This window comes from Nesoenas mayeri, assembly GCF_963082525.1.
Source record: "Nesoenas mayeri genome assembly, chromosome: 1".
NCBI classification, from domain to species: domain Eukaryota; kingdom Metazoa; phylum Chordata; class Aves; order Columbiformes; family Columbidae; genus Nesoenas; species Nesoenas mayeri.
Genome location: NC_137541.1, coordinates 13584159 through 13606090, shown reverse-complemented (window position 1 = coordinate 13606090; position 21932 = coordinate 13584159). Strand labels below are relative to the sequence as shown.

The window sequence follows — 21932 nt, the reverse complement described above, 5'->3', positions numbered from 1 at the left end:
CAGAGAACCTGGAAGACCATTTTGCTGTATGCATGATTTATCCTGCAGATCCAAGGTTTAGGCTGTTTAAAATAAGCTTAAATTTCACTTGTCAAGTACATTCTGATAGTGGAACTAAAAGTTGTGTAACTATTTATGTTTTAAAACATGGTGTGAATCTGACGGAAACGATTACTGTTCCAGGTTGTGACCGTACTGATTCAGTTAGTCATTTAACTGATAACTCTGCTCTAGCACTTCATAGTTGAAATTGTTTTCTCAGCAGTGCAAAGCTCAGCTCAGCCACTCCCTATTCCATCAGATGACGCCTGCCTGAAGTTTTTGTTTTGGTCCATAGACTTGCTGCAAGGTGTGATCCAGATACATGAATAATCTTATTTATTTATTTATTTATTTATTTATTTATTTATTTTTAAAATTTCTGTGTACAATTTCCCTTTCCCTCATTTTTTTTTTCAGTGATCTATTTGCTGATAAGATCACCATAGTGTGCAAGCAACTACAAAATGAGAATGGTATTTTTAACTTGCAGACGGGAGTTCCCCGTATGAGCAAGAAAGCTGAATATGGTACTACTGTAGATCTTGTTTTTACTTCTAGTCTATTTTTTTGGGCTTTGCTATTTTATCCCCTTTCTTTCTCCTGCTGTCTTTGAAGAGTAGATTAGATTTCAGGTGGGCATTTACCAGTGATTGTTCTGCTAACTTTGTTGCTTTGAGTTCTGGGTTTTAAGGTTTTAAGTAATTGCACTTCATGGCTTTCGTTTGCATCTGGTGAGACGCTCATTTTATAGTCTGATGTGCTGAAGTAGGTTGGAGGAAGTTTTGGATCTTTTTTTCCCCTTCTTTAGAGCTGGGAACACATCTTGCTAGTGAGGTTGTCTTTTTTTTCTGCTAAACATTTCATTCTTCTGCTTACTTCTATTTACCTCTTTTTTTTTTTTACTGTGTAGCTTGACTCACTTCCCACTCCCCCCTGCCAAACTCCTTAAATTCGGCAGTCGTTTTCATGCTTGTGAGACCTCTTGATCACTCTCTTCTGAATTGCTTAATATATTTCTATTTAGATACCCCACTGTAACCAGCAATGTCTGGAAAGTGTTTGGAGTTTTAATTGTGGTGTACAAGAGCAATAGGGACTTCTCATTTCTTGTTGGAAATTTATATGCAATTTAGTTTTGAGAGCTGATAATGACATTAAAGTGAGTGTCCAATGTTGAGATGAATTTGGAGGAGTGTACCTTTCTCCTGTGGGACCCTGTTCCCTTCTAATTTATATGAAATAATGGTGAAGCTTTGCTAGACAGAACAAAATATTTCATTTTTTTAAGCTGGAGAATAAACAAAGCCCCTCTTGTACCTTACACACAGAGCTGGCCTCTAATTTACACAGCAGAAACTTACTCTGGTTGTAGAATAATAAATAATTTTCCTTAGTTGAAACAAGATCAGTAGGCTGGAACATCAGATCTGAAACCTCTTGTAGAGGCCTTGTTTGCAGCTGTCACGGTCTCCACTGCCGATTGCTGATGCAACTCCTCAGTGCTTGAGTTTAAACTTGGCTCACTCAGTTCTGCATGTAGAAGGTCATCTTTAGAAATGCAAAGATTAGATCTAAATTTCTTGGAAATGTTTAGATTCTGAAAGGGATCTGTCTTCCTTCCCAGTCACTGGAGGGCTTGGGGAAATGTTCTTGATTGGTAAGGGGATTTCTTCAGTCTTATGTTGATTTTTAAACTTTAATTACTGAATTGGATGTCAGCCAAATATTCCTGGTTATTGGAAGGAGAAAGCTACTGTGGGTGGTAGTGGTTGTGTTTTGCGTTTGGTTTTTTTTTGTGTCAGAAATACTGGTTTGGTTTTTTTTAATGTTCATTAAATCAGGAAGCCTGCTCTCCACTGTACCTTGTATGACTTAATAAAAATGCAGGTGTCAAAACCGTTAACATAGTGGTGGTAAACGTACTTCACGTATCTGCATAACCAGATAAACACGGCTTCTTGAGGTTTTATTTTTATGGGTGTTTGTATAAAGAGAGGAGAGTGCTGAAGGAAGGAACAGTGACTGATGTTGTTGTCCTCCCCTCCTCCTCCCCCTTCCCTTCAGTTACAATTCTGTTGGTGTTAACCATATTGATGGTGTCCGTTAGCAGTAGTTTGTAAATATTTTGCCTGATGTGCAGTGACAACCCTTAAATCAAAAGGAGGAGAGAGGGGCGGAATACTTCGAACGTAATCTATGACTGACTACTAATGTGGGTTACCATCTGGAAAACTGATGCAAAGCAGCTGCAGCTTTTGGCATCTGACAGAGCTGTAAAGCTTGGCTCTTTCTCTGCTGAAGTAAGTTTGCTTGAGTTCCTGCATCAGCTTCAAGGTGCCAATTTCACAATGTGACAGTGACCACGTTGCACATAATCCACTACAAGTGGGCATTTCCCACTTGTTCTCTATGCACTCAATTTCCTTTTTTGTCTTTAGAAAGCTTGCAATAGAGGCAAAGGTCTGGTTAAATTTCTGAAATCTGAATGGTGGGGTCTCTGAATTTGTGTTCTTTTATTTACTACTTATGAAATCACTTCAATAGTTATGAGAAGTTATCTATGTAATTAGGAAATGGAGAACTTTTTCTATAGCCTGTAGTTGTAAATGGCTGTTTACCTTACACAGACACTGCCTATTCCATTTATTTTATTTATATATTTAACCCAACATCCAGATAAAGCAGGATAGAATCATAGAATCATTTTGGTTGGAAGACATCCTCAAAATCATAGAGTCCAGCCATAACCTAACTGTCACTAAACAATGTCCCTAAGAACCTCATCTACACATCTTTTAAACACCTCCAGGGATGGTGACTCCACCACTTCCCTGGGCAGCCTGTTCCAATGCCTGACAACCCTTTCCGTGAAGAATTTTTTCTTAATATCCAATATGCACCTTCCCTGGCGCAACTTGAGGCCATTTCCTCTTGTCCTATCACTTCTTACTTGGGAGAAGAGACCAACCCCCTCCATGCTACAACCCCCTTTCAGGTAGTTGTAGAGAACAAGGAGGTCTCCCCTGATTTTGGGTTTGAGGAGGAAGTATGCATATCACTCTGAATAATACAGTTGATCATGTGAATTCATGGTAAAGTGAAAACACTCTTCAGGTGCTATTTAGGAAAGTGAAGTGGAACACTTCTTCCTAATGGAATTCTTCCTGTCTGTACATAGCACTTTAAAAAATAAACTTTGTTGCTACATTCTGTTCATGAGTATCCTGTTTCTATGACATTAAAATCAAACAACATGGATTTTATAGTGACACTCATTTTGTGAACTTGAATGAGACACCTAGAAATCTCTTTATTCCTTGGGTGTTGTATTTCCTCCAAACAGGGAAAATTATTCCTACAGAACTCTGTATTTTAAAAAGTTTACATATGGCATTTCCTTAGTTAGTAGAGTAAAAAATAGCTGTATAACAATAGAGACTCCTCTTCAGGCAGTAGAGCTTGAAAGCTGAGGAGCAAGGCTGACACTTACTTGGACCTTCTGTAGCTGATCCCACTGTTTCTGGATTTTTAAATCCTAGTAGGAGGAATTTACAAGCTCTGTTTTGTCTGTGACCAGTTATTTCCTGAGTAGTGTATTTCTCTGTCAAAAGTATATAAAACAAAAGAGCATTTTGATTGGGGAAAAACTTCATGGAAAGATCCAGGGTTCTTCTGTCTTTACTTTGGGATACAAATTACTTCAAACTTTTGGCTTTTAATTTTAGTGTACTTAGAGGTATGTAGATGAATAAGAAGATGGTGTGTGTGCAGGAAGAGCACATAGGACGATGAGTAATGATGTGAGAAGACTCTAAGGGTTACTATGCTACAATAATATTTGAATGTATGAAAAGTTTGTCTGTAATGATTACTATATTTTAGTCATAATTGTCCCTAATGTAGTAAAAAGAAAAAAAAAAAAAAGGAAATATGGATTAGTGTGGAGAGACCTGAATATATAATCTGCTCTTTGGAGCTAGTTGCTAAAATTCATCAAATGAACGATAATATTTTGAGGACCAGTGACTTAGTGTTGAATTTCACAAGGAAGTTGTTGCAGCAGCAGTGTTGGGCTGAGGAGAAGTGGCTGTTGGCTGCTTCGGTACAGTGTGGTGATAAGTGGAAATGGAGACATCAGCCACCCAGCTGTGTTCTGGCCAAGGTGTTAATTTAAACCTCTAGTACAGGAACCGGTATTTTCCCAGAGATATTTTTGTTGCACTATGTTAGTATCTTGTACGGCTATTAAGTATCTTTCCTATCTTTTCAGTTGTGATTCATGGCATTGTGATAGACTGTCTCTCACTGGAAGAATCAAGATACCAGCTTTTAAGTTTTGCTAGACCAAACATAAGAGGATATTTTTTGTCTGTTTTGATCCAATAATAGAAATAAAAAAGCTATCCCCAAAAAGCCAAACCAAACCAAAACAGCAAACAGGTAAAAAGTTAGATAAATCCTAATATTCAGTACCTGGCTAGTCTTTTGATTATCCTTTACCAGAACAACTTTGTTAAAAGGGAGAGAGCAAATAACTGAGCTTGAACTGAAGCTTATATTGCTGGAATGCTATTTTAAAATACCTGCTAAAATGGAAAAATAGTTATTGAAATGTAAATATGCCTAGGTAGCTTCACTTTAAAATATTGTATAATGTTGCTGAATTTTGAGAGGGGTATTGTAAATGTTGTTGATTTCCTGCAGAACATATGCTGTGCCTATTGCTTTTTTATTTTTTAAGTTAACCTTTTATTTAGACTAGAACTTTAAAAAAAATTCCCCACCCAACCTACCACCAACCAAACAGTCACACACCAAAACAAAATACCCACACTCTTGTGGAAAAAGTTCCAATAGTTGACCACAACTATTTGGTAAATTGTTCCTGTGACTAACATGTGCCTTTGTTTACCAAACAAACAAACAAACCCCACCTGTAATGTGATAATTTATGTGCTTAGGTATGTCAGACTTTAGCTTCTAGTCACTGGTACGTCCGTATATGCTGTTTGTTTTAGAATGAAGACCTTTTTTATTAAAACTTGTCTTCCCTGGTTGAGTCAAATTACCCCTTCACCTTACTTTGAACTCAAATTATCTTCGCATTAGCATATGAAAATTAAATTTGTTAATTGCTTTTCTGAAGCTTCAGTTTTTCATCATTGTGAAAACCAAAACTATTCCAGTGGCAATTGCAATGCTGTGACACACAGAGGTAATAGCTGTTGGTTCGTGGTGCTCATGTCCTGACCATTTGGGTTACATTATTTCCCTGGTGATTTATTTAATTCTCTTCGCTGTTCCAGCTCAAGCTACTTTTTTTTTCCTCCTTAATTTGCTAGAAGTAGTATTGGTGAAAGCTAATTGCAGAATGATCTGTGGACATGGAAAATTAATATAAACATCTCTCTACCTTTTACTGCTTTGAGATGCTGTTGCCCTACAAATGCAGTGGAAAACTAAGGTTTTGGATCAGTAGTAGCTGCCACTAGTAAACTTCAAAAAAAAGCTGTACAAGAGGGTTCCAAGTTTTCTTAACGTATTCAACAGAGCAAATTCTGCCTTTTTTTCCCTTGTCAGCCTCACTTACTGGTTGTTTATTCTGCAACATGTAGATTTTAAATTGCATAATATTGGAGGCATTTGTTTTAAAGCAGGATTTTTGTGAAAAATTTTCATGTTTCTTGGTTGAGAAAGTGAGATTTGGACTGAAATTATGTATGGCTGGAGGGGATTGATACCTTATATTAGAGAAGACACTTGGAGAGATACTGGTCTGTGGCATTTTGGAAAATCCCCAAGAGCTCTTGCTTGTGTTGAACTGTATGAGCCTTATGGGGCAGCATCATATGGTGGCAGCAGTTAATATGGAGACTGTACTTGGAGAATTGCACTTGCCTTTTCTTGTTACATATCTGTGCCATAGACATATTTTAATCACTTTTATTGACTATAATGACTATTTGATGCTTCTAAATGTACTGATGTTGCAGAGCCAGCATAGCTAAGTTGCAATAGATTTTTGTGGTACACTCAATCTTAAAATAATTTGCTTGTTTTTTATCTCTGCATTACACTGACAGCTCTGAAATGGAGTATCTATGACTGAGGAGAACAATTTGCAGAATTTGATTTGAAAACTGAGTTCTGCCAGACAGTAATGAAGACCAAGTGTTAATCCGTGGAATTACTCTAATTTTGACTTTTTTTTTTTAAACGATAGAATGTTTTGTTTTTATTTTAGTATTTATTTATGCTTTTTTAAGGAGAATGCTACCATCTATTGCTTATTTATTCTGTGGGCTTTGAGGGAGGAAACTTGAGAATGTGTGCATTTAAGTTGGGATTCTCACCTGTTCTCTATTTGCCTCTGGCTGTACACTGGTTTTGTTATTGTACTGTGATTTCTACAAGGGAAATAGTTTAATTTATTTCAAACCTTCCTCAGCCGCGTTTACATTTTATTTGCAATCCCTTCAGGTATGATTTGCTTGTGGCTGTTGCTGGAGGAGGTCCCAGGATGCTTCCATTGTTTCTTTTGTCTGGAAGGTCTAACCATTGACTCTGCCAGTTGCTTTCTAGATGTGAAATAAACTCGAGGCTCTTTAGAAGGTTTCAGTTTGTTCTCTGTCCTTATGTGTTGCTTCTGACAGAATTGGAGGATTCATTGGCTATTCATAAACCTGCAATAAAGGACTCTTTCAGTCGTTCTCTCGTCCTCTTTCAACAAGGCTCAGCATTTATATATGCTGTTCAATCTTTCTTTGCTTCGTAAGTGATAGCAAAAGTCAAGTGTGCCTCTTAACAGTATGCAAATGTCGAGATAAGATCTAGGTTTTCCCATGATAATTACAATCCTGGCTGAGTTGAACATTCAGTGCAGGTTACAAGTCAAGCCTAGTGTTACTGCCTGCTTGCCGAGTGAGTGTCTCCTTTCAGAGTGTTACTTAAAACTCCTGTTGTATAATTTATTTCCTACTCCAAACTCTTAAGTTGCAGGGAATTTACAATTGGTGGGTTTCTTTTGGGGGAGAAGCAGGCTGGAGAAGAGGATCCATGTCTGCTTAACCTCTTCCTGGAAAGTACAGGTTTGTGTTGCCTAGGAAAACTTGTTTGGATTCCATGGTCTGCTACACAGATGAATCTGCTTTGTCATCCCTTGTCACTGAACCCTTAGAGGGCCGTTCTTAAATGGGACTGCGTCTGATGGTTAGAACTAAAACTTCCAGACGGTGTTAAGCACACCTACCTTATTCCTTTACTGGTTTTTGCCAGCATAGTTTCTGTTCTCTCCCCACTGCTTATCTGGATCTCTGGATAGAAAACAGATATATCTCAATTGCCATCTCTTTTGGTTTTTATTTTCTCTCCTAGGCCCTTCCCAAAATACACTCTTTACCCTAACAACTACTAGGGTTCAAGTTCTGTAGCCTTACTAGAAAACTTCTAAAAGGAAAGATGTGAATGTTGTGGAGTCATTGTTACAGTATTTAATCTATGTGGATTACTGTTAACCCTTTGCGCCTTTTGTTTAACTATTAACATGCTTCATAAATAGTCAATTATGGTACACTCTATATTGGCTTCTAGAATTGAAGGCTTTCTTTGGTTTGATTCAGATGAGTATTTTTATTTGTTAGTAATGAAGATATCTGCTGTGTATATTTTATGTAAATGCTTGAGGAAAAGTAATTGGATTTCTTGTTGCTTCCATGTGGGGTTTCTAATGCAAATACCATAAATAAAACATCAGGATTGTCTTTCAGCTGTATTATTGAGATAGCATTCTGAAGCACAACGTTATATAGAAGCTTGAAATCAGATTTCCTATTTCCCTGCGGAGGTTAAAGAGCTCAGTAAACTCTTGGAGCAGGTACTTGGCTTCAGGCCAAGAAACTGGGTATGAAATGCTGGCTGTGCTGTGTCTAAGCCTGGTTACCTCTGACTTCTCTAAATGCCTGGCCTCAAGAGTAAATCTAAACTCAGCTTGGGAAGATCACTTCTTGAAATAACAAATTCCTCTGGGTCTCGTATTTTACATGTAGAAAGCATACCTAAAGGCTCTGCTTTTGTATGCAAAACAATGATTTAAAAACCTGGAGTGACTTGACAAGAAAGTAAATGCATAATGAGACTGCTCAGGTCAGCTGTTGCTGATTGTAGGTAAGCAAGGGAAGTGCCAGTGCATCTGCTGTGCAAACACAGCACATTTCATGTGTCTCTATTAATTACATCTAACTGCTATTAATGCATTAGTGCAGCCTGTGAACTTCATGTAAAAGATTTTTCCAGCTGTCAAATTAAGTCACCATTCCAAGCTACCTGTAAAAACCTTGAAGTTACGTGAGCTGTTCAGTGTGTGTGTGCACCCAGGAAAATACAAGCCCTACTCTTTTTCCCTATTTCTTCTCTCATGCCTGTAATTAGAATTTCAAGAAATAAAAGCTGATTTCAGATGCAAAATAAGAGCAAAGGGTAGTAGGAGTAAGCAGAAATTGTTAATCGTATGTAGTTAACATGCTGAGTCATTGCACGCAGTTCTGACATAAGAGAAACAAAACTTGTCTGAGTTCAATAAGGTTATGCTGGATTATGCAAGAGATAAATATTAGCATGAAAAGCATATTATAAGTACTGGGATTTCCTTGTAACTCCTTTTATCCTCTTAATAGAGCTTACAGAAGAGTAATATGAAACGTGCATGCAACAGTTTGTTTTCCATTCCTACTTAATCGTAAAATATTTGCATTTCAGCTCAAATCAAAGACAAAATTAAAGAAAGGGAAAAGAAGCAAAAAGAGAAGAAGAAGCACAAAATAATGAATGAAATCAAGAAAGAAAATGGAGAGGTTAAATTACTGCAGAAAGGTAGGTTCAAACTATATAGTAGTATTTCATTCTAGTGCTTTAAAGTCTTTGTGATTGGATTGGTTGCTGAATTTTAATACTGTGCTTTTAATGTAATTTAAATGCTTTTTTCCCTGATTAGTTAGTATGAGGATTGTAAATTTAAGATTAACTATAAGTGTTATTTTTTGGTCAACCATGTTATGTACCAGATATTAAAAATATAACTATTCTCAGAATGCTGAGTATACAGTAGTAGTAAAGAGTAGTACTTCAAGGAATAATATTGGTGATGCCTACACCATTTCTGCAGTTACTGAAGAAGGTTATAATTTTATATATTGTGGAGAAGAAAAATGAAATTTTATATCTAACATTACATGCACAAAACTGAATAAATAAGGAGTTATAAATCAGGATTTTTGTTAAATACTAAAAAATTATGTGCAAGAGGCAGTCTTGATTTTTGTTGATTTCTTCAACTTCATTTACTGTAATGCAAAGTAATTAAGATCTTGTTTTCACACTTGCTTGTGCACCCATTGAACCTTAGAACTGTACACTAGTTGAGGTTGGAAGGGACCTAGTGTGATGCTGCTGCTCAAAGTAAGGTCAACTAGAGCTGGTTGCCCATGACTATCAGACGCTGTGTATTTCCAGTGGTGGACACTCCACAATCTCTCTGGAGACCACTCACTAATACTATTTCACAGAATCACAGAATGTCAAGGGACCTTGAAAGATCATCCAGTCCAATCCCCCTACCAGAGCAGGAACACCCAGATGAGGTTACACAGGAAGGTGTCCAGGTGGGTTTTGAATGTCTCCAGAGTAGAAGACTCCACAACCTTCCTGGGCAGCCTGTTCCAGTGTCTGTTACCCTCACTGAAGAGAAGTTTCTTCTCAAATTTAAGTGGATCCTCTTGACCACTCTTGCAGTAAGAAAGTGTTGTCTTATGTTTAAAAGGAATTTCTTTTATTTCAATTTGTACCCTTTACCTCCTGTTCTGTCAATGAATGTCTCTGAGAGTAATCCTGCGTTTGGGGGAGAATAACCCTAACCACTGGTCCATACTGGGGCTGACCAGCTAGAAAGCAGCTTTGCTGAGAAGGACCTTGGGATTCTGGCAAACAAGAAGCTGGCTGTGAGCCAGCAATGCAGCCTCATGGTGAAAAAAAAGCCAACAGTGTCCTGGGCTGTACCAGGAAGAGCATCGCCAGCAGGTTGAGGGAGGTGATCCTTCTCCTCAGCACTACTGAGGCTGTGTCTGGAGTACTGTGTCCAGTTCTGGGCTCCCCAGTACAAGAAGGGTTCACTGGAGTGAATCCATCACACAGCCAAAGATCATGAAAGGACTGGAGTGTCTCCTGTGTGCAAAGGCTGAGAAAGCTGAGACTGGTCATCCTGGAGAAGAGGAAGGTCTAGGAGTATCTCACCAATGTGTATGAACATCTGATGGAAGGGAATGAACATGATAGAGCCAGACTCTTCTCAGCAGGGATGAGACAGGAGGGAATGGACACAAATTAAAACTTGTGAAATTCTGTCAGAATGTAACAGAAAAACTTTTATACTGTGCGGGTGGCTGAGTACTGGCACAGGTTGTCTACAGGCAACCAGTATACAATCCTGGGCAGGTTGCTCTAGGTGACTGTGGTTGAGCAGGGGGATTGGACTAAATGATACCACAGAGTCCTTTCCAGCCTCAGTGCTTCTGTGAGTGTGGCTACATCTTTACGCCCTCTCATCAGGTATTTGTACACACTGATAAAATTCTTCTCCCTCCCTTCCTCTGCTTCCCTCCCCCCTTCTTTTTTTCTCCAGGGTGAACAATTCTATGTTCTCAGACTCTCCTGTAAGTGATGTTCTGTTCCCTTGATCATTTTTGGGGCCCTTTGCTGGGCTTGCTCCAGTATGCCAATGTCTGTCTTGTACTGGTGAACCCAGAACTGGACATGATACTCAGATCTGTCTCACCCGTGATGAGCAGAGGGAAAGAACCACCTCTCAACCTGCTGGCATTGCTCTTCCTCATCCAGTCCAGGAGGCTGCTGCCTTACTTTGCCACAAAGCCACACTGGTGGCTTATGGGCAACTTGTCATCTATCAGGACCTTGTCCTTCTCTGTCAGGCTGCTCTCCAGCCTGTCGGTCCCCAACCTGTGCTGGTGCACAGGGTTATTCCTCTCAGGTGCAGGACTTCACACATCCCAGTGTTTAACCTTGTGAGACCACAGAGTTGGCCCATTCCTACAACCACTCGATGCCACTCTCACAGTCAGCAAAACCCTGTGGTGCATCAACCACTCCTCCCAGTTTTGTATCACCAACAAACTTGCTGCAGGTGTGCTCTGTCCCACAATGTCAGCTGCTGATGAAGATGTTGAACAGTACTGGCAATAGGTATCAATATTTGAGTTACTCCAGTAGCAACTGTCTTCCAGCTGGACTTTGTGCTGATCTCAACCCTTTGAGCACAGCAGTTAAGCCAGTTCTTGATCGATCTCGCTCTTCACTTATCTAGGTCATGCTGTATCCATTTTTCTGTGAGGATATTGCTTATTTAAGTAGACCAAATATTTTTTCATTTATTATTTTTTGAACTGGGATTTTTGCGTTGACTATTTAAAGACTCAGCCTGAAGAGCTGTAGCAGAGCTGAGTCATCATGAATTTCTAATATGTTAGCTTTAGCTTGAATTACTGTGAGAATGCTAGAAAATACTTGAGCTGTCTGCCTGGCCATGTGAGAATATGGGAAGAAAGTGAAGATCATTAATTGGAGGCTACTTCTGTCCCCTTACTGGAGAGCACTAGGCATGACATCTCATAGTACTGCAGTAGACGATAGTTGGTACAGGACCAAGCCAGACTTAAATAACGTTTTATAGCTGGTGACAGGAATAGCCAGGCTGCTCTCTTGCTGCAGAACAAGTAGCACACCTGCAGCTGGTTGATATTGCTGTGACTTTTCATCTGCCATAGAATGAGGAGCAAGATGCTGTGTTCTGGTCCTGTCCAGCTGGAAAATTTAGGAGATATGGTCCCTGTTTAGGCTTCTGTGCATTGATATTCTTTCCTCTGGGCTCCTACCCCCCACCAACTGTTCCTCAGCTCTATTAGATGTTGGTGACTGAGTTCTCCTAAAGCAGGGAAGTGAAAACTAGCTTTAATTACTGGCTGCAGTTTAAAATGTTTGTCCTTTCCTGTTACTAGCTGTCAGCTAGAAAACAACCGTTTAAATTACAAGTATGTATGATTTAGTAATAACAGATTTGGATTATTTGCATAAAATTTGAACTGTTCTGAATCTTAGTCCTTAGTAATAGGTCCTGCCCTGTGAGTGACAGGGATATTGTGACACCACAAGAAATAAATTTAATGAGTTATCTTGAAAGATCTATCCTGTACATGTATGTGGTGGCAAAAGTTTTTGTGGTATGTAAGGCTTGGCTTGCCTAGAAGATGGTTAAAAGCTGTTTAGAGGTAGTTCTGTTATTGCTGCATGCTGTTATGTGCATGCATGAACAGAATAAACAGATTTCCATTGTTCTAATTTCTTTAAAAATACAGTGCAAGTTTTGTAACTCCATCTGTGTGCAGATATTACTAGCCAAATAAGAGCAGAAGCAAAATTAAAATTTTGCGGGTTTTTTTTGGTCTTTTACACTCCAGTGAAGTGTGAGCTTAATCTGCTTTTTAAAGTCGGATCAAAGGGAAAGGTCCTGTAAATGTCTATGGGTGCTGAGGGTTTTTCTCCCCATCCCCTGCACCTGTTTTTCCTCATTCCTGGAGTCCCAAAGCAGTCCTCTGACTCACCTTAACTAGAAGACTTTTTTAATACAAGTGAAAGTTCTTACTTGTGTCTTGTGTTTCTGAATCATGCAGTGGAAGAAGTGTTTCATTTTGTTTCTGGGTGTTTCAGTAGCTGTGCTTGTTTGAATCCATCCCAGAACACAGAGACAGAAGATACCATACACTTCAAACTGGCTACTGCCTTGACTGGAATGAGATTCCAGAAGTTGTACGTATATGTGTGTATGTGACACACCTTTGTTGTGATTGCTGGGGAAGACTCTGAAACACCCGTCTTGAAGGTTTTGAGTTGTGTATACCTCAATAGTAACAACTTGGGAGGAGAAATAAGTTGTCTTGCATCAAGCACTGCACTGCTGCTGCCAAGTCTTGCCTAACGCAAAGCAAGTTTGGATATCTCAGTCGTACAGCGTTGGGATCTTTATGTAGCCTTTTGGATTGCTTGCTGCCTCTTTCACCAAATTCTGTATGTCTGTCTGCTGTGAGGCAATTTAATGATTGCCCTGGGGAGACACTGAAGGCACCTGTTCTTTTGAGGTGTACATTAGCCAAGTATTAAAGCAGCGTTATTGATTTTGGAAGAAGCAGCACATTTTGCTTTAAAGTATTTTGATCTATCCAGCAGAGAAGTGACTGAATGAGCATCTCTGCTCCTTTCTACAGCTAATGCAAAAGAAAAATAAGATGAAAGCACTTTATTAGGCACTGCTGATAGCAATGTATTTCAGCAAACTAATTCCTTTTGCTAGTGAATTCTGCAACTTCTGAGCATCTTTAAACGTCTACTTCAGAGTGGATCTTTGAAATTCAGCAAAACAGAAGCCTTAAGCTAGAAATGTGCCTCCTCCTTGTTATGTGCAATTCTGTTCAATCTTTGCTGGCAAATTCTACTTCTAGAATTAGTTTTTCATTTTGCATTTGTATTCCTCAGGAAAACTTGAGCTGTATGCTAAAATAATTGAACACAAATATTCTAATGTTGGGTGTACTTGTCAAAGCAGAATTGGGAACAGGCGTGCTGTACAGCAAGTGTGTGTGGGTAGTAAATGACAGAGGAAAGATACTGTAGTCTGATCCATACTACAGTTAAGTGTACTAGAATGTTTCCTTTAAAAAAGTAGGCTGAGAAATTGTATAACTTTAATGTTAAATGTAGAAGTTCAAGATTTTGGGTTAAGAAACTTACTATTTGGGTTTGCTAGGAACTTGACCCTATCTCATGTATGTATTAAGGTAATATGTGTATGGGGAGGGATTATTTTTTTTCCCTTAAAAATTCAGGCTTGTTCGTGTGGGCAGGTGAAGGTGTGGTGGGCGACATAGCTGAGCAGATCAAGTGGTTTGCCACTGAGGGGTGGGTTCTGCTGCTCCTCATTGCCTGCTCCTGATGGTCTCCGCGCTCTAGTTCTGTTCAGTTTTCTAGCAGCAAAGTGAATAGTTTTCTGCTGAGCCGTTAAGTCAATTCAGATGAGCATCAGTCAGTACGAGGAAGGGTGGAGGAGTGTGTGCCACGAGCGGGGGAGTCTGTGACAATGAGACCTTAGATTGCTCAGCTCTATTCTATATCCACATTTGCAGGCCAAACAAATGATTATGAATTTGACATTTTTTCCAGTCGTCCAGTATTCAGTTTAACATTATAATATAAATACAATTTCCTCTGTGAAATACAGTGTCCAAAGTATCTAAAAATAACTTTTGCTAAGTACATCATTTGCTGCCAGCATGAAAATGAAATAGAGTTCTTGACAGGATTTGTCTTGTGTGTGCAGTAGCATAAGCTTGTGTGAATTTGAAAAAGACTCAAAGCAACTAATCAGTTTAAGTCATGTTGGCTTTGAATTTCTGCTTGAAGTGCTTTTAGAGACCTAAGTTTTACTCTTGTTGGTATGTAATTGTTGTTAAGTCTCCGATCCCAGTAATGTTTTGAAAAAATCCCATTTGGAATCCCCGTTCTCTTCTGACTTCTGTGTTTATAGGCTTTTTTCCTCTTTAGTGGCATTAGTAACTCAGACCCTCTGTGTTTAGAGACAAAAGGCTGCCAGCAGATATTTATTTGGTTCCAAATTGCACGCACCATTTTTGCAACTTCTTATGATCTGGGAAAGTGTATACTGATGAAATTCAATACTTGATGTATGTGTAAATGCCATAACTCTTGTAGTTTGTGATTGAAAGTAAAACGAGTCTATATTATTAAAATATTTACATTTAAAGCTGACCAGGAAGTTTCTTTTCAAGATGGAAGGAGCACTCTGTTGGATACCAGAAGAAGAATTATTTGCATTCTGTGGTTGAGAGCTCTTTTTCCCTTCCAAAGGTTTCATGGAAATGGTGTGAAAACAAATAGGGAATGATAAATGTTCTTCATTTTAAAAATGTCTTGGTGTAATCCCTCTTAAGAAGGTTTTGAGCACTTATGTAGGTGTATAACAAGTTAATTAAAACATAGTCTTACAACTGGTTTTGAGTGCAAGCCTTTTTGGATGTACTTACGTGAACTTTGATTAAGTTGACACTGATGTACATTCTGCCTGCCTGATTTTAATAGTGTATGTTAACATTTGTTGTTGTTTCTCTCTTAAAAGCATCGCTGCTTTAGAGACCATGGCTTTGCTCTGTTTGAGTGCTATTTACTGGCTATTAGAACAGAGTATTTCGGTTGGAAGGGACCTCCAATGATCATCTAGTCCAACTGCCTGGTGACTTCAGACCTGACCAAAAGTTAAACCATGTTATTAAGGGCATTGTCCAAATGTCTCTTAAACACTGACAGGCCTGGGGCCTCGACCACCTTTCTAGGAAGCCTGTTTTGTAGTTTAGTAGTTCTGTAACTTTAAAAGTGTGATTTTTCTCCATACCTGCGTCTGTGATATTGATAGATTTAAAAAAGCCAGCCACTGCATACTGCATGAGGAGTTGAATGAAATTGATTGTTAATCAGTAAAACTTCTGAGAAGATGTAATCGAAGGCAGGGAATAGGACAGATTGAGACAGGAGATCACATAATCTTCCTTCTCATACTACAGGAACAGAAGTCAACAATTTCTGAGGTAGTTATGCACAGATACAGGTTCGTTCCCATAGTTTATGTAAGTTTTTTACATTTCAGCTGGTGATCATGGAATGTAATGTAGTAGCTGGATGTTCAGCAAGGATCTATAGACACTGATCTTCAGTTGTAAGGTTTTCTTTGGTGCTTATAGACATGCTAAAGTACGAGAGAGCAATATAGCTGTTGCCATAGCAAATAACTTATTGCTTTAAACTTAGAAGTTGTTGTATTTTGTTGCCAATTTTATTACTGCTGATTGTAGCCCAGTGAATATAAATTTCCATCCTTTCCCTGCTATGCATGAAGTCCCAGGTCTGAGTGACCAGTCCCCACAAAAATCTGAGCTCCGTTTGAGAATAAATGAAGTGGGTTGACGGGTAATCCCCTCTTCCCCTGCCTCACCTTGCTGCAGCATTCAGTGCTGGAATGTCATATATTATATATTAGTCTAATATACTGTCTGGAGTTGTTTGACTTCTTTATGATATACATCAGCGTAGTGATGAATTTTCATGTTTGGAGTGAAAAAAATTTAAAATAGTAAGTTAAGCATTTTTAAGAGCTTGAAATACCAGTAGACTCCTGGATACTCTCTAATTGTGTATTCCTGCAGTCAGGAGGAGGGAAATATTGGCTATTCTGTAGTCCATATTTTGAGGTTTGGATTGAGATTTCTGAGCCTATAATACAGAACTTCCCACTGTCATAAATAATTTATTTGTTTTTATTTCCAAATGGAACTGGTGCGGTAATGACACCCCAGAATGTGAGCAGTAGGTGGTTTTTGTCAGGTGATGACATTTCACCCAAGTACCTTGGCACCCTCAATGAACTATTTTCAGGACTCCTCTTAGGTTGAGGTTGTTGGTTGTTTACATTTGGCATCACTTGAATGTGTTGCCCCCAAATGAGAACTTTTGGCTTTAGACCATTACAGTTTGTTTTCAGTTCAAGTTCCATACTGTATAGACATAAAACTAATTTCTGTTTTGTGAGGGTTTGGTTTTCGGTGATTGTTTGGTGTGTGGTGTTTTTGTTTTGTTATTTTTAAGAAGTATGGGGTCCGTTTTCAGATGTTTCCACATGTGTTTCAACCAAGTTTATTTGCTTCTGGAAGAATGACCCTGTAAAGCCATTTGCTAAGGAAGGTTCTGGCAGTGGCATCTTGTGAACAGCTTGCTGATGGTGGTTGATAATCATTGACTGTTTGTAAACCCTTTGTTTGGCAACGTTTGTTGACAGCTGTTGTATAATGTTTCTGAACTTTCTGGAATAGTAATTGCTGATGACCAGTTAAAGGGTATGATTAAGGATTGTGACTCATCATGAAAGCAGCCTTGGGAAACTTGTTTTTCTTGTGATTTTTCTTTTTTTCTTCCTCTTCCCTCCCCCCTTCCACCCCCTTCTTATTTTTTAGTCAGAATGTGAACATGGCAGGTGTCTCTTACTGCTCATTTTCAGTAAGATACACATTGTGACCCTCCGTATTGATCTCTGGTCTTTGTAGGCCATAATGAGAGTTTCAGTAACCTCAAATCCTGCTCTTTAAATACATATTTTTGTATATGAATATACTTAAGAGATCTTCTTTTCCTCTCAACAGGTGGGAAGGAGAAACCAAAAACCAATGCGGAAGAGCTACAGATTAAAAAAGTGAAGAAGAAAAAGAAAAAGAAACATAAAGAGAATGAGAAGAGGAAGCGTCCAAAAATGTACAGCAAATCCATTCAGACCATCTGCTCAGGATTGGTTTCTGATATTGAGGATCAGGAAACCAAAGGCATCATAGATGGTCATCTTAAGGATTTCAATGGGAAAAATATGGATCCCAAGAAGGACTGTGAGTCCAAGATACCAGAGAACAGTGAGTTTCCATTTGTCTCGTTAAAGGAGCCACGGGTTCAAAATAAACTCAAAAGGTTGGACACATTGGAGTTCAAACAGCTGATTCATATTGAGCACCAGCCTAACGGAGGTGCATCAGTTATCCATGCCTACAGTAATGAACTCTCCCACTTATCTCCTGTGGAGATGGAGAGATTTGCAGAAGAGTTTGTGGGTCTGGTTTTTAGTGAAAATGAAAACTGTGCAGCTTACTATGTAATGGGTATTGTTCATGGGGCAGCTACTTATTTACCTGACTTTTTAGACTACTTTTCATTTAATTTTCCCAATTCACCAGTGAAAATGGAGATTTTGGGAAAGAAAGATATAGAGACAACGACTATGTCAAATTTTCATGCTCAGGTAAGAGGTTATACATTTTACTTTCTAAAGTCATATAATGATTTCAAACAACTGTGAATGGGTTTTTTAGTTACTATTAGCTGTGCTATGTGGATGATGGAGAAGACTAGAAGCAAGGGAATTCTTTAAGTTAGCTCTGCGATATTAAATATAAGGAGTCTAATAACTGAGACAAAGTTGGATTTTTATGGGGGAGGGGAATTATTTGCATGTGAATGTATGTAGGTTTCTTTGGATTTTTTTCTGTAGCTGAAGCTTAACCATGAGTTTTGGGGTATTAAATGATTTAGCTGCGGCTGTCTGGGTGTCTGAGCTGTAGCTTATCTGTGTGAGCTTCTTCATAAAACTGAAATGCTTGAATACCTTAGAACAATGTTATATGTAAAACCTCTTATAGGTCACAGTTAATTAGTTTCATTTGTAGTTTGATGCTTCTAAACCCATTCTTAAAGGATAACTTGATGGTGGTTAACATACTTACTAATTTGATCCTTACCCCTTCGCATTTCACCCCAGTTGTATTCTCTTAAAAGCTGTTAAGTTACGTGGCAAAATGTCAGGTATCTTTTGCATATTTCTTTTTTTTGATGTTTGTTTTCCATAGAAAACTCTTAACAGGTACTGATTAAACATCACCTCTGCTATTTATTAACTTGCTGTAGAAGATACATTACTGTTGCATATAAATTATTTATATTTCAGGTCTTTTAAAGTTCTTTTTGGGGAAAAAAAATCTAACTTAGATTGTCATCTTGGTGATGAGGGCATTATGTAAAGTCTGTATAGATATTCTGAAACTATGAAGAAACTCAATCTTGGTTTTCATTTTATCAACTTCAACTCACAGTTGCCTGTTTAACTCCCTATTTGTGAACTTAGATGTTGCGTGGAACACCTTTAAAATATTTTAGTCTTCAGGTTTTAGACAATAACGAGGAGTTCAAGTGTAAGTTATACTGTCAGCTTTTGATGAAAAACATGCTTCTGTTTGGCTACACGAACATTTGCATGGAATGCTCTTGCCTTTATAGACAAATTTCAGATGTGTGTTATTCACAAGGATGTACAGAACTGAAGTATTGCTGCAGGAGAGCACTTGCATTGCTGGTTAAGAAAATATGCACTGCCATTGAATATGAATATTCTATGAAATATATTCACTTCTTTTTTTTTTTTTTCAGTATGTAAACTGAGTTACTAATAGTAAAAGCCACAGAATATATTATGGGCAGCTTCTCTGTCCTATGTCCTTTTATATAAGGAAAGCTGGATCTGTCCTTGTAAGTGTGTTCCTTAAGCTCAGCCTGTTATCTTGGGCAGCATTAATGGAAGCACAGCTGTGCTTGTATCTGCCCTAAAGAAATAGTTAAGAAAAGACCAAATTTTATTTTTTGCGAATTAAAACGGAATTATTTCACTGAAAGGATGGATTAACTTGTTGTTGCAATGGTATCATCAATACCTGTAGTTAAGTTGATCCTGTGGTCATTGTTTTTGAGATCATAATTTTCCATTTTCCATGTAGTAGATGAAAGAAGCCAAACTGTGTTTGATGGCATTCCAATGGTCAGCTTCATAATCTGACTTTTTATCTGTATTTTACTTGACTGGAGGTTCAGTTCTGGTATCTTCTTTACCTTTGTTTTCTCTCAGTTTTTCGGTTGTTTTATGTATCACTTGTCAGAGTTTCATTGCTTGATAGAAAGTGATTGGCTCCTTTTATTTTTGCTAATATCATGGGCATAGTGCACATAAATAATGTATAGAGGCATACGCCAGACTTACTTATACAGTCTCCTGTGCAGCATTGCTGCTTCCTGGAACATTTAAGTCAGTATCTTGGTTGCCTGGCTACTGATTCTATTTTTCCTTATTATTTCATTATTTTTGTCTTATTCTGGCTGCTGCTTTTGTCTTATCAGGTGATCTGCTACAGTTGCAAGGTTTTGTTGGTATTATCCTTTCTGACCGGGAATTCTAGGAAGGAATATGAGAATCTCATCATCATAGTGCTCCTGTGTGAGAATGCTCATCCTCCAGGGATGTGACAGGAGCTTTCTGAGTCTGAGAGTTGTGAATTTTGTGGTTTTAACCTTCAACTGTATTTGTGTGTGTGTAAATTTGGTTCTAGATTTGATTCATCAGTACCAGTTACCTCTCTCTGTTTTCTGCCTCTGCCTAACTTTATAAAAAGTACTAAGCGATTGCATAACTTGTTACATTTTGTGCAGATTGATGACATTTCCCTGTCTCACCGAGTTCTTTGTGAAACTTAAAAGGTGTTTTAATGTGCTGTTTCATTACATTTCAGTGAAATTTTCAATGTAGTTTTCTGTTCCTACATTGCAAAAGCTTTGTGCTGCTATGTTCCCTGTTGTCCTGAGCAATGTTTTGCAGTTGTTGTAGAGTCCCAGTTGAGAGGTGAGTTGTTTTCTGATGTCTTAAGTAGGAACTTAGTTTTATCAAGTCTGCTTTGACTATCTCAACCTTCTTTAGCCTTAAATTTGGGTATTGCATTGCCAATTTTCACTAAAACACTGAAAAGAGGCTCACTTCAGGATATAAGGTTCTTTGGTTGTTTTTGAGCATTGTAGCACTTGCCATCAGACTGACAAATCTAAGTGTTTGAAAAGATCTTAAAAAGTATTAAAACAACAACAAAAACAACAGACCAAACAAACCAACCCCAAGTAAAAAGGACACATGAGCTATACCTTAAATTGAAAGTATTACAGAGTATTTTATAAAAGTTTTCCTCAAGTAGATTCTTCCAGTACTAATCAATAGTCTTCCACCTCCTGTTTAGCAGCAGTTGAGTTTTAGGTAATGCGTATTTTCAAGTCACTGAGTTATGTGGTAAGAGAGGATTCCACAATAAGTTCTTTTGGTGAGATCAAAACTGTTTGAGTCCTCCTAAGTCTTCCTGGTGAGTCTGCATCTCTTGAGTAATTTACTTAGATTTCACAAGTGTGGAGTTGAAGATGAACTCCTCTCAGCTTCCCAGTATACCTGTGTCAGACTGAAGTAATACAGTCTCACTCGTTAGGAGATTAGAAATGGGCAGAAGCTTGTAAGAATAGTTAGGGCAGATACAGGAGACAGGAATTTGTGTTGTAACTGATTCCGATGAGTCAGAATAAGCTTTTAAATTTTGAAGAGAGAAGGACTGGGGAGTTTTTCATCACACAGACCGGGCCAATGTTTAAGTACTTCTTGATTATCTTCTTTTTTTTTAGGTTAGTGGAACAGCTCAGTTTCTGGCAACTCTCTGTAAGGCTTAGTCAAGTATTTCTATAATTGAGCAAATTGGAATTTGTTTGGGTATCCTTGTAGCTGGTAAGTCACTCTTTCAGGTGGTGGAAAACTGTCCACTGTAGGTGCATCCCTGGGCTCCATCACTTGTGTAAATGGCAACAGCTGCATTGGTTACCCGATACCTGTGAATCTTACTTGTCCGGCTCTCAGGAGGATTTCAAAGAACGTAAATAATCGGCTTTTGCCACCTACTTGTGGCTTACATCACTTCAGTTAAGCTATTTAGTGCTGTTGAGGCAAATGCCTCTAATATTTTGAACCCATTACTGTGCCCTTATGCTGGGCAAACATGAATTTGTATTGCTGAAACCCCAAAGCACACACTTCATGTTTAACCATAATAATGCTCAGTGGATCCATTTTACTGTGCTTCACTCTTGTCCCAGAGGCAGCTTCTTAGTAGAGTAAAGTAAAATGCTGAGCAATTCCTGTGCATCAAGACAAGATTGACTATTTTTTAAGCATTCTGTGACAAATGCTTGTCTGATGTGTTTGCTGGAGATCTCTATTTGATTCCAGACTTTCCAAAGAAATCTGTTGAACAATATCTTTTTCTTGTTTGTCTTCTTATCTTAATCATCCTGCCAGTCCTTTTCACAGAATCACAGAG

The 21932-nt window shown here is 38.4% G+C and overlaps 1 protein-coding gene across 3 annotated transcripts in view; it reads left to right on the top strand.

Moving 5' to 3' along the window:
* The window catches only part of RSBN1L (round spermatid basic protein 1 like), a 50106-nt gene that overhangs the window by 4491 nt on the left and 23683 nt on the right, over window positions 1-21932 (top strand). Inside the window, exons 2-4 of one of the 3 annotated variants that reach the window (XM_080340470.1) lie at window positions 8797-8910; window positions 17364-17624; window positions 17943-18007. In XM_080340470.1, the coding sequence (XP_080196596.1) occupies window positions 8797-8910; window positions 17364-17624; window positions 17943-18007 (440 nt within the window). Of the gene's footprint in view, window positions 1-1682; window positions 1700-8796; window positions 8911-17363; window positions 18008-21932 lie in introns of those variants that run through there. The other 2 variants (XM_080340471.1, XM_080340469.1) reach the window with 2 other exon arrangements.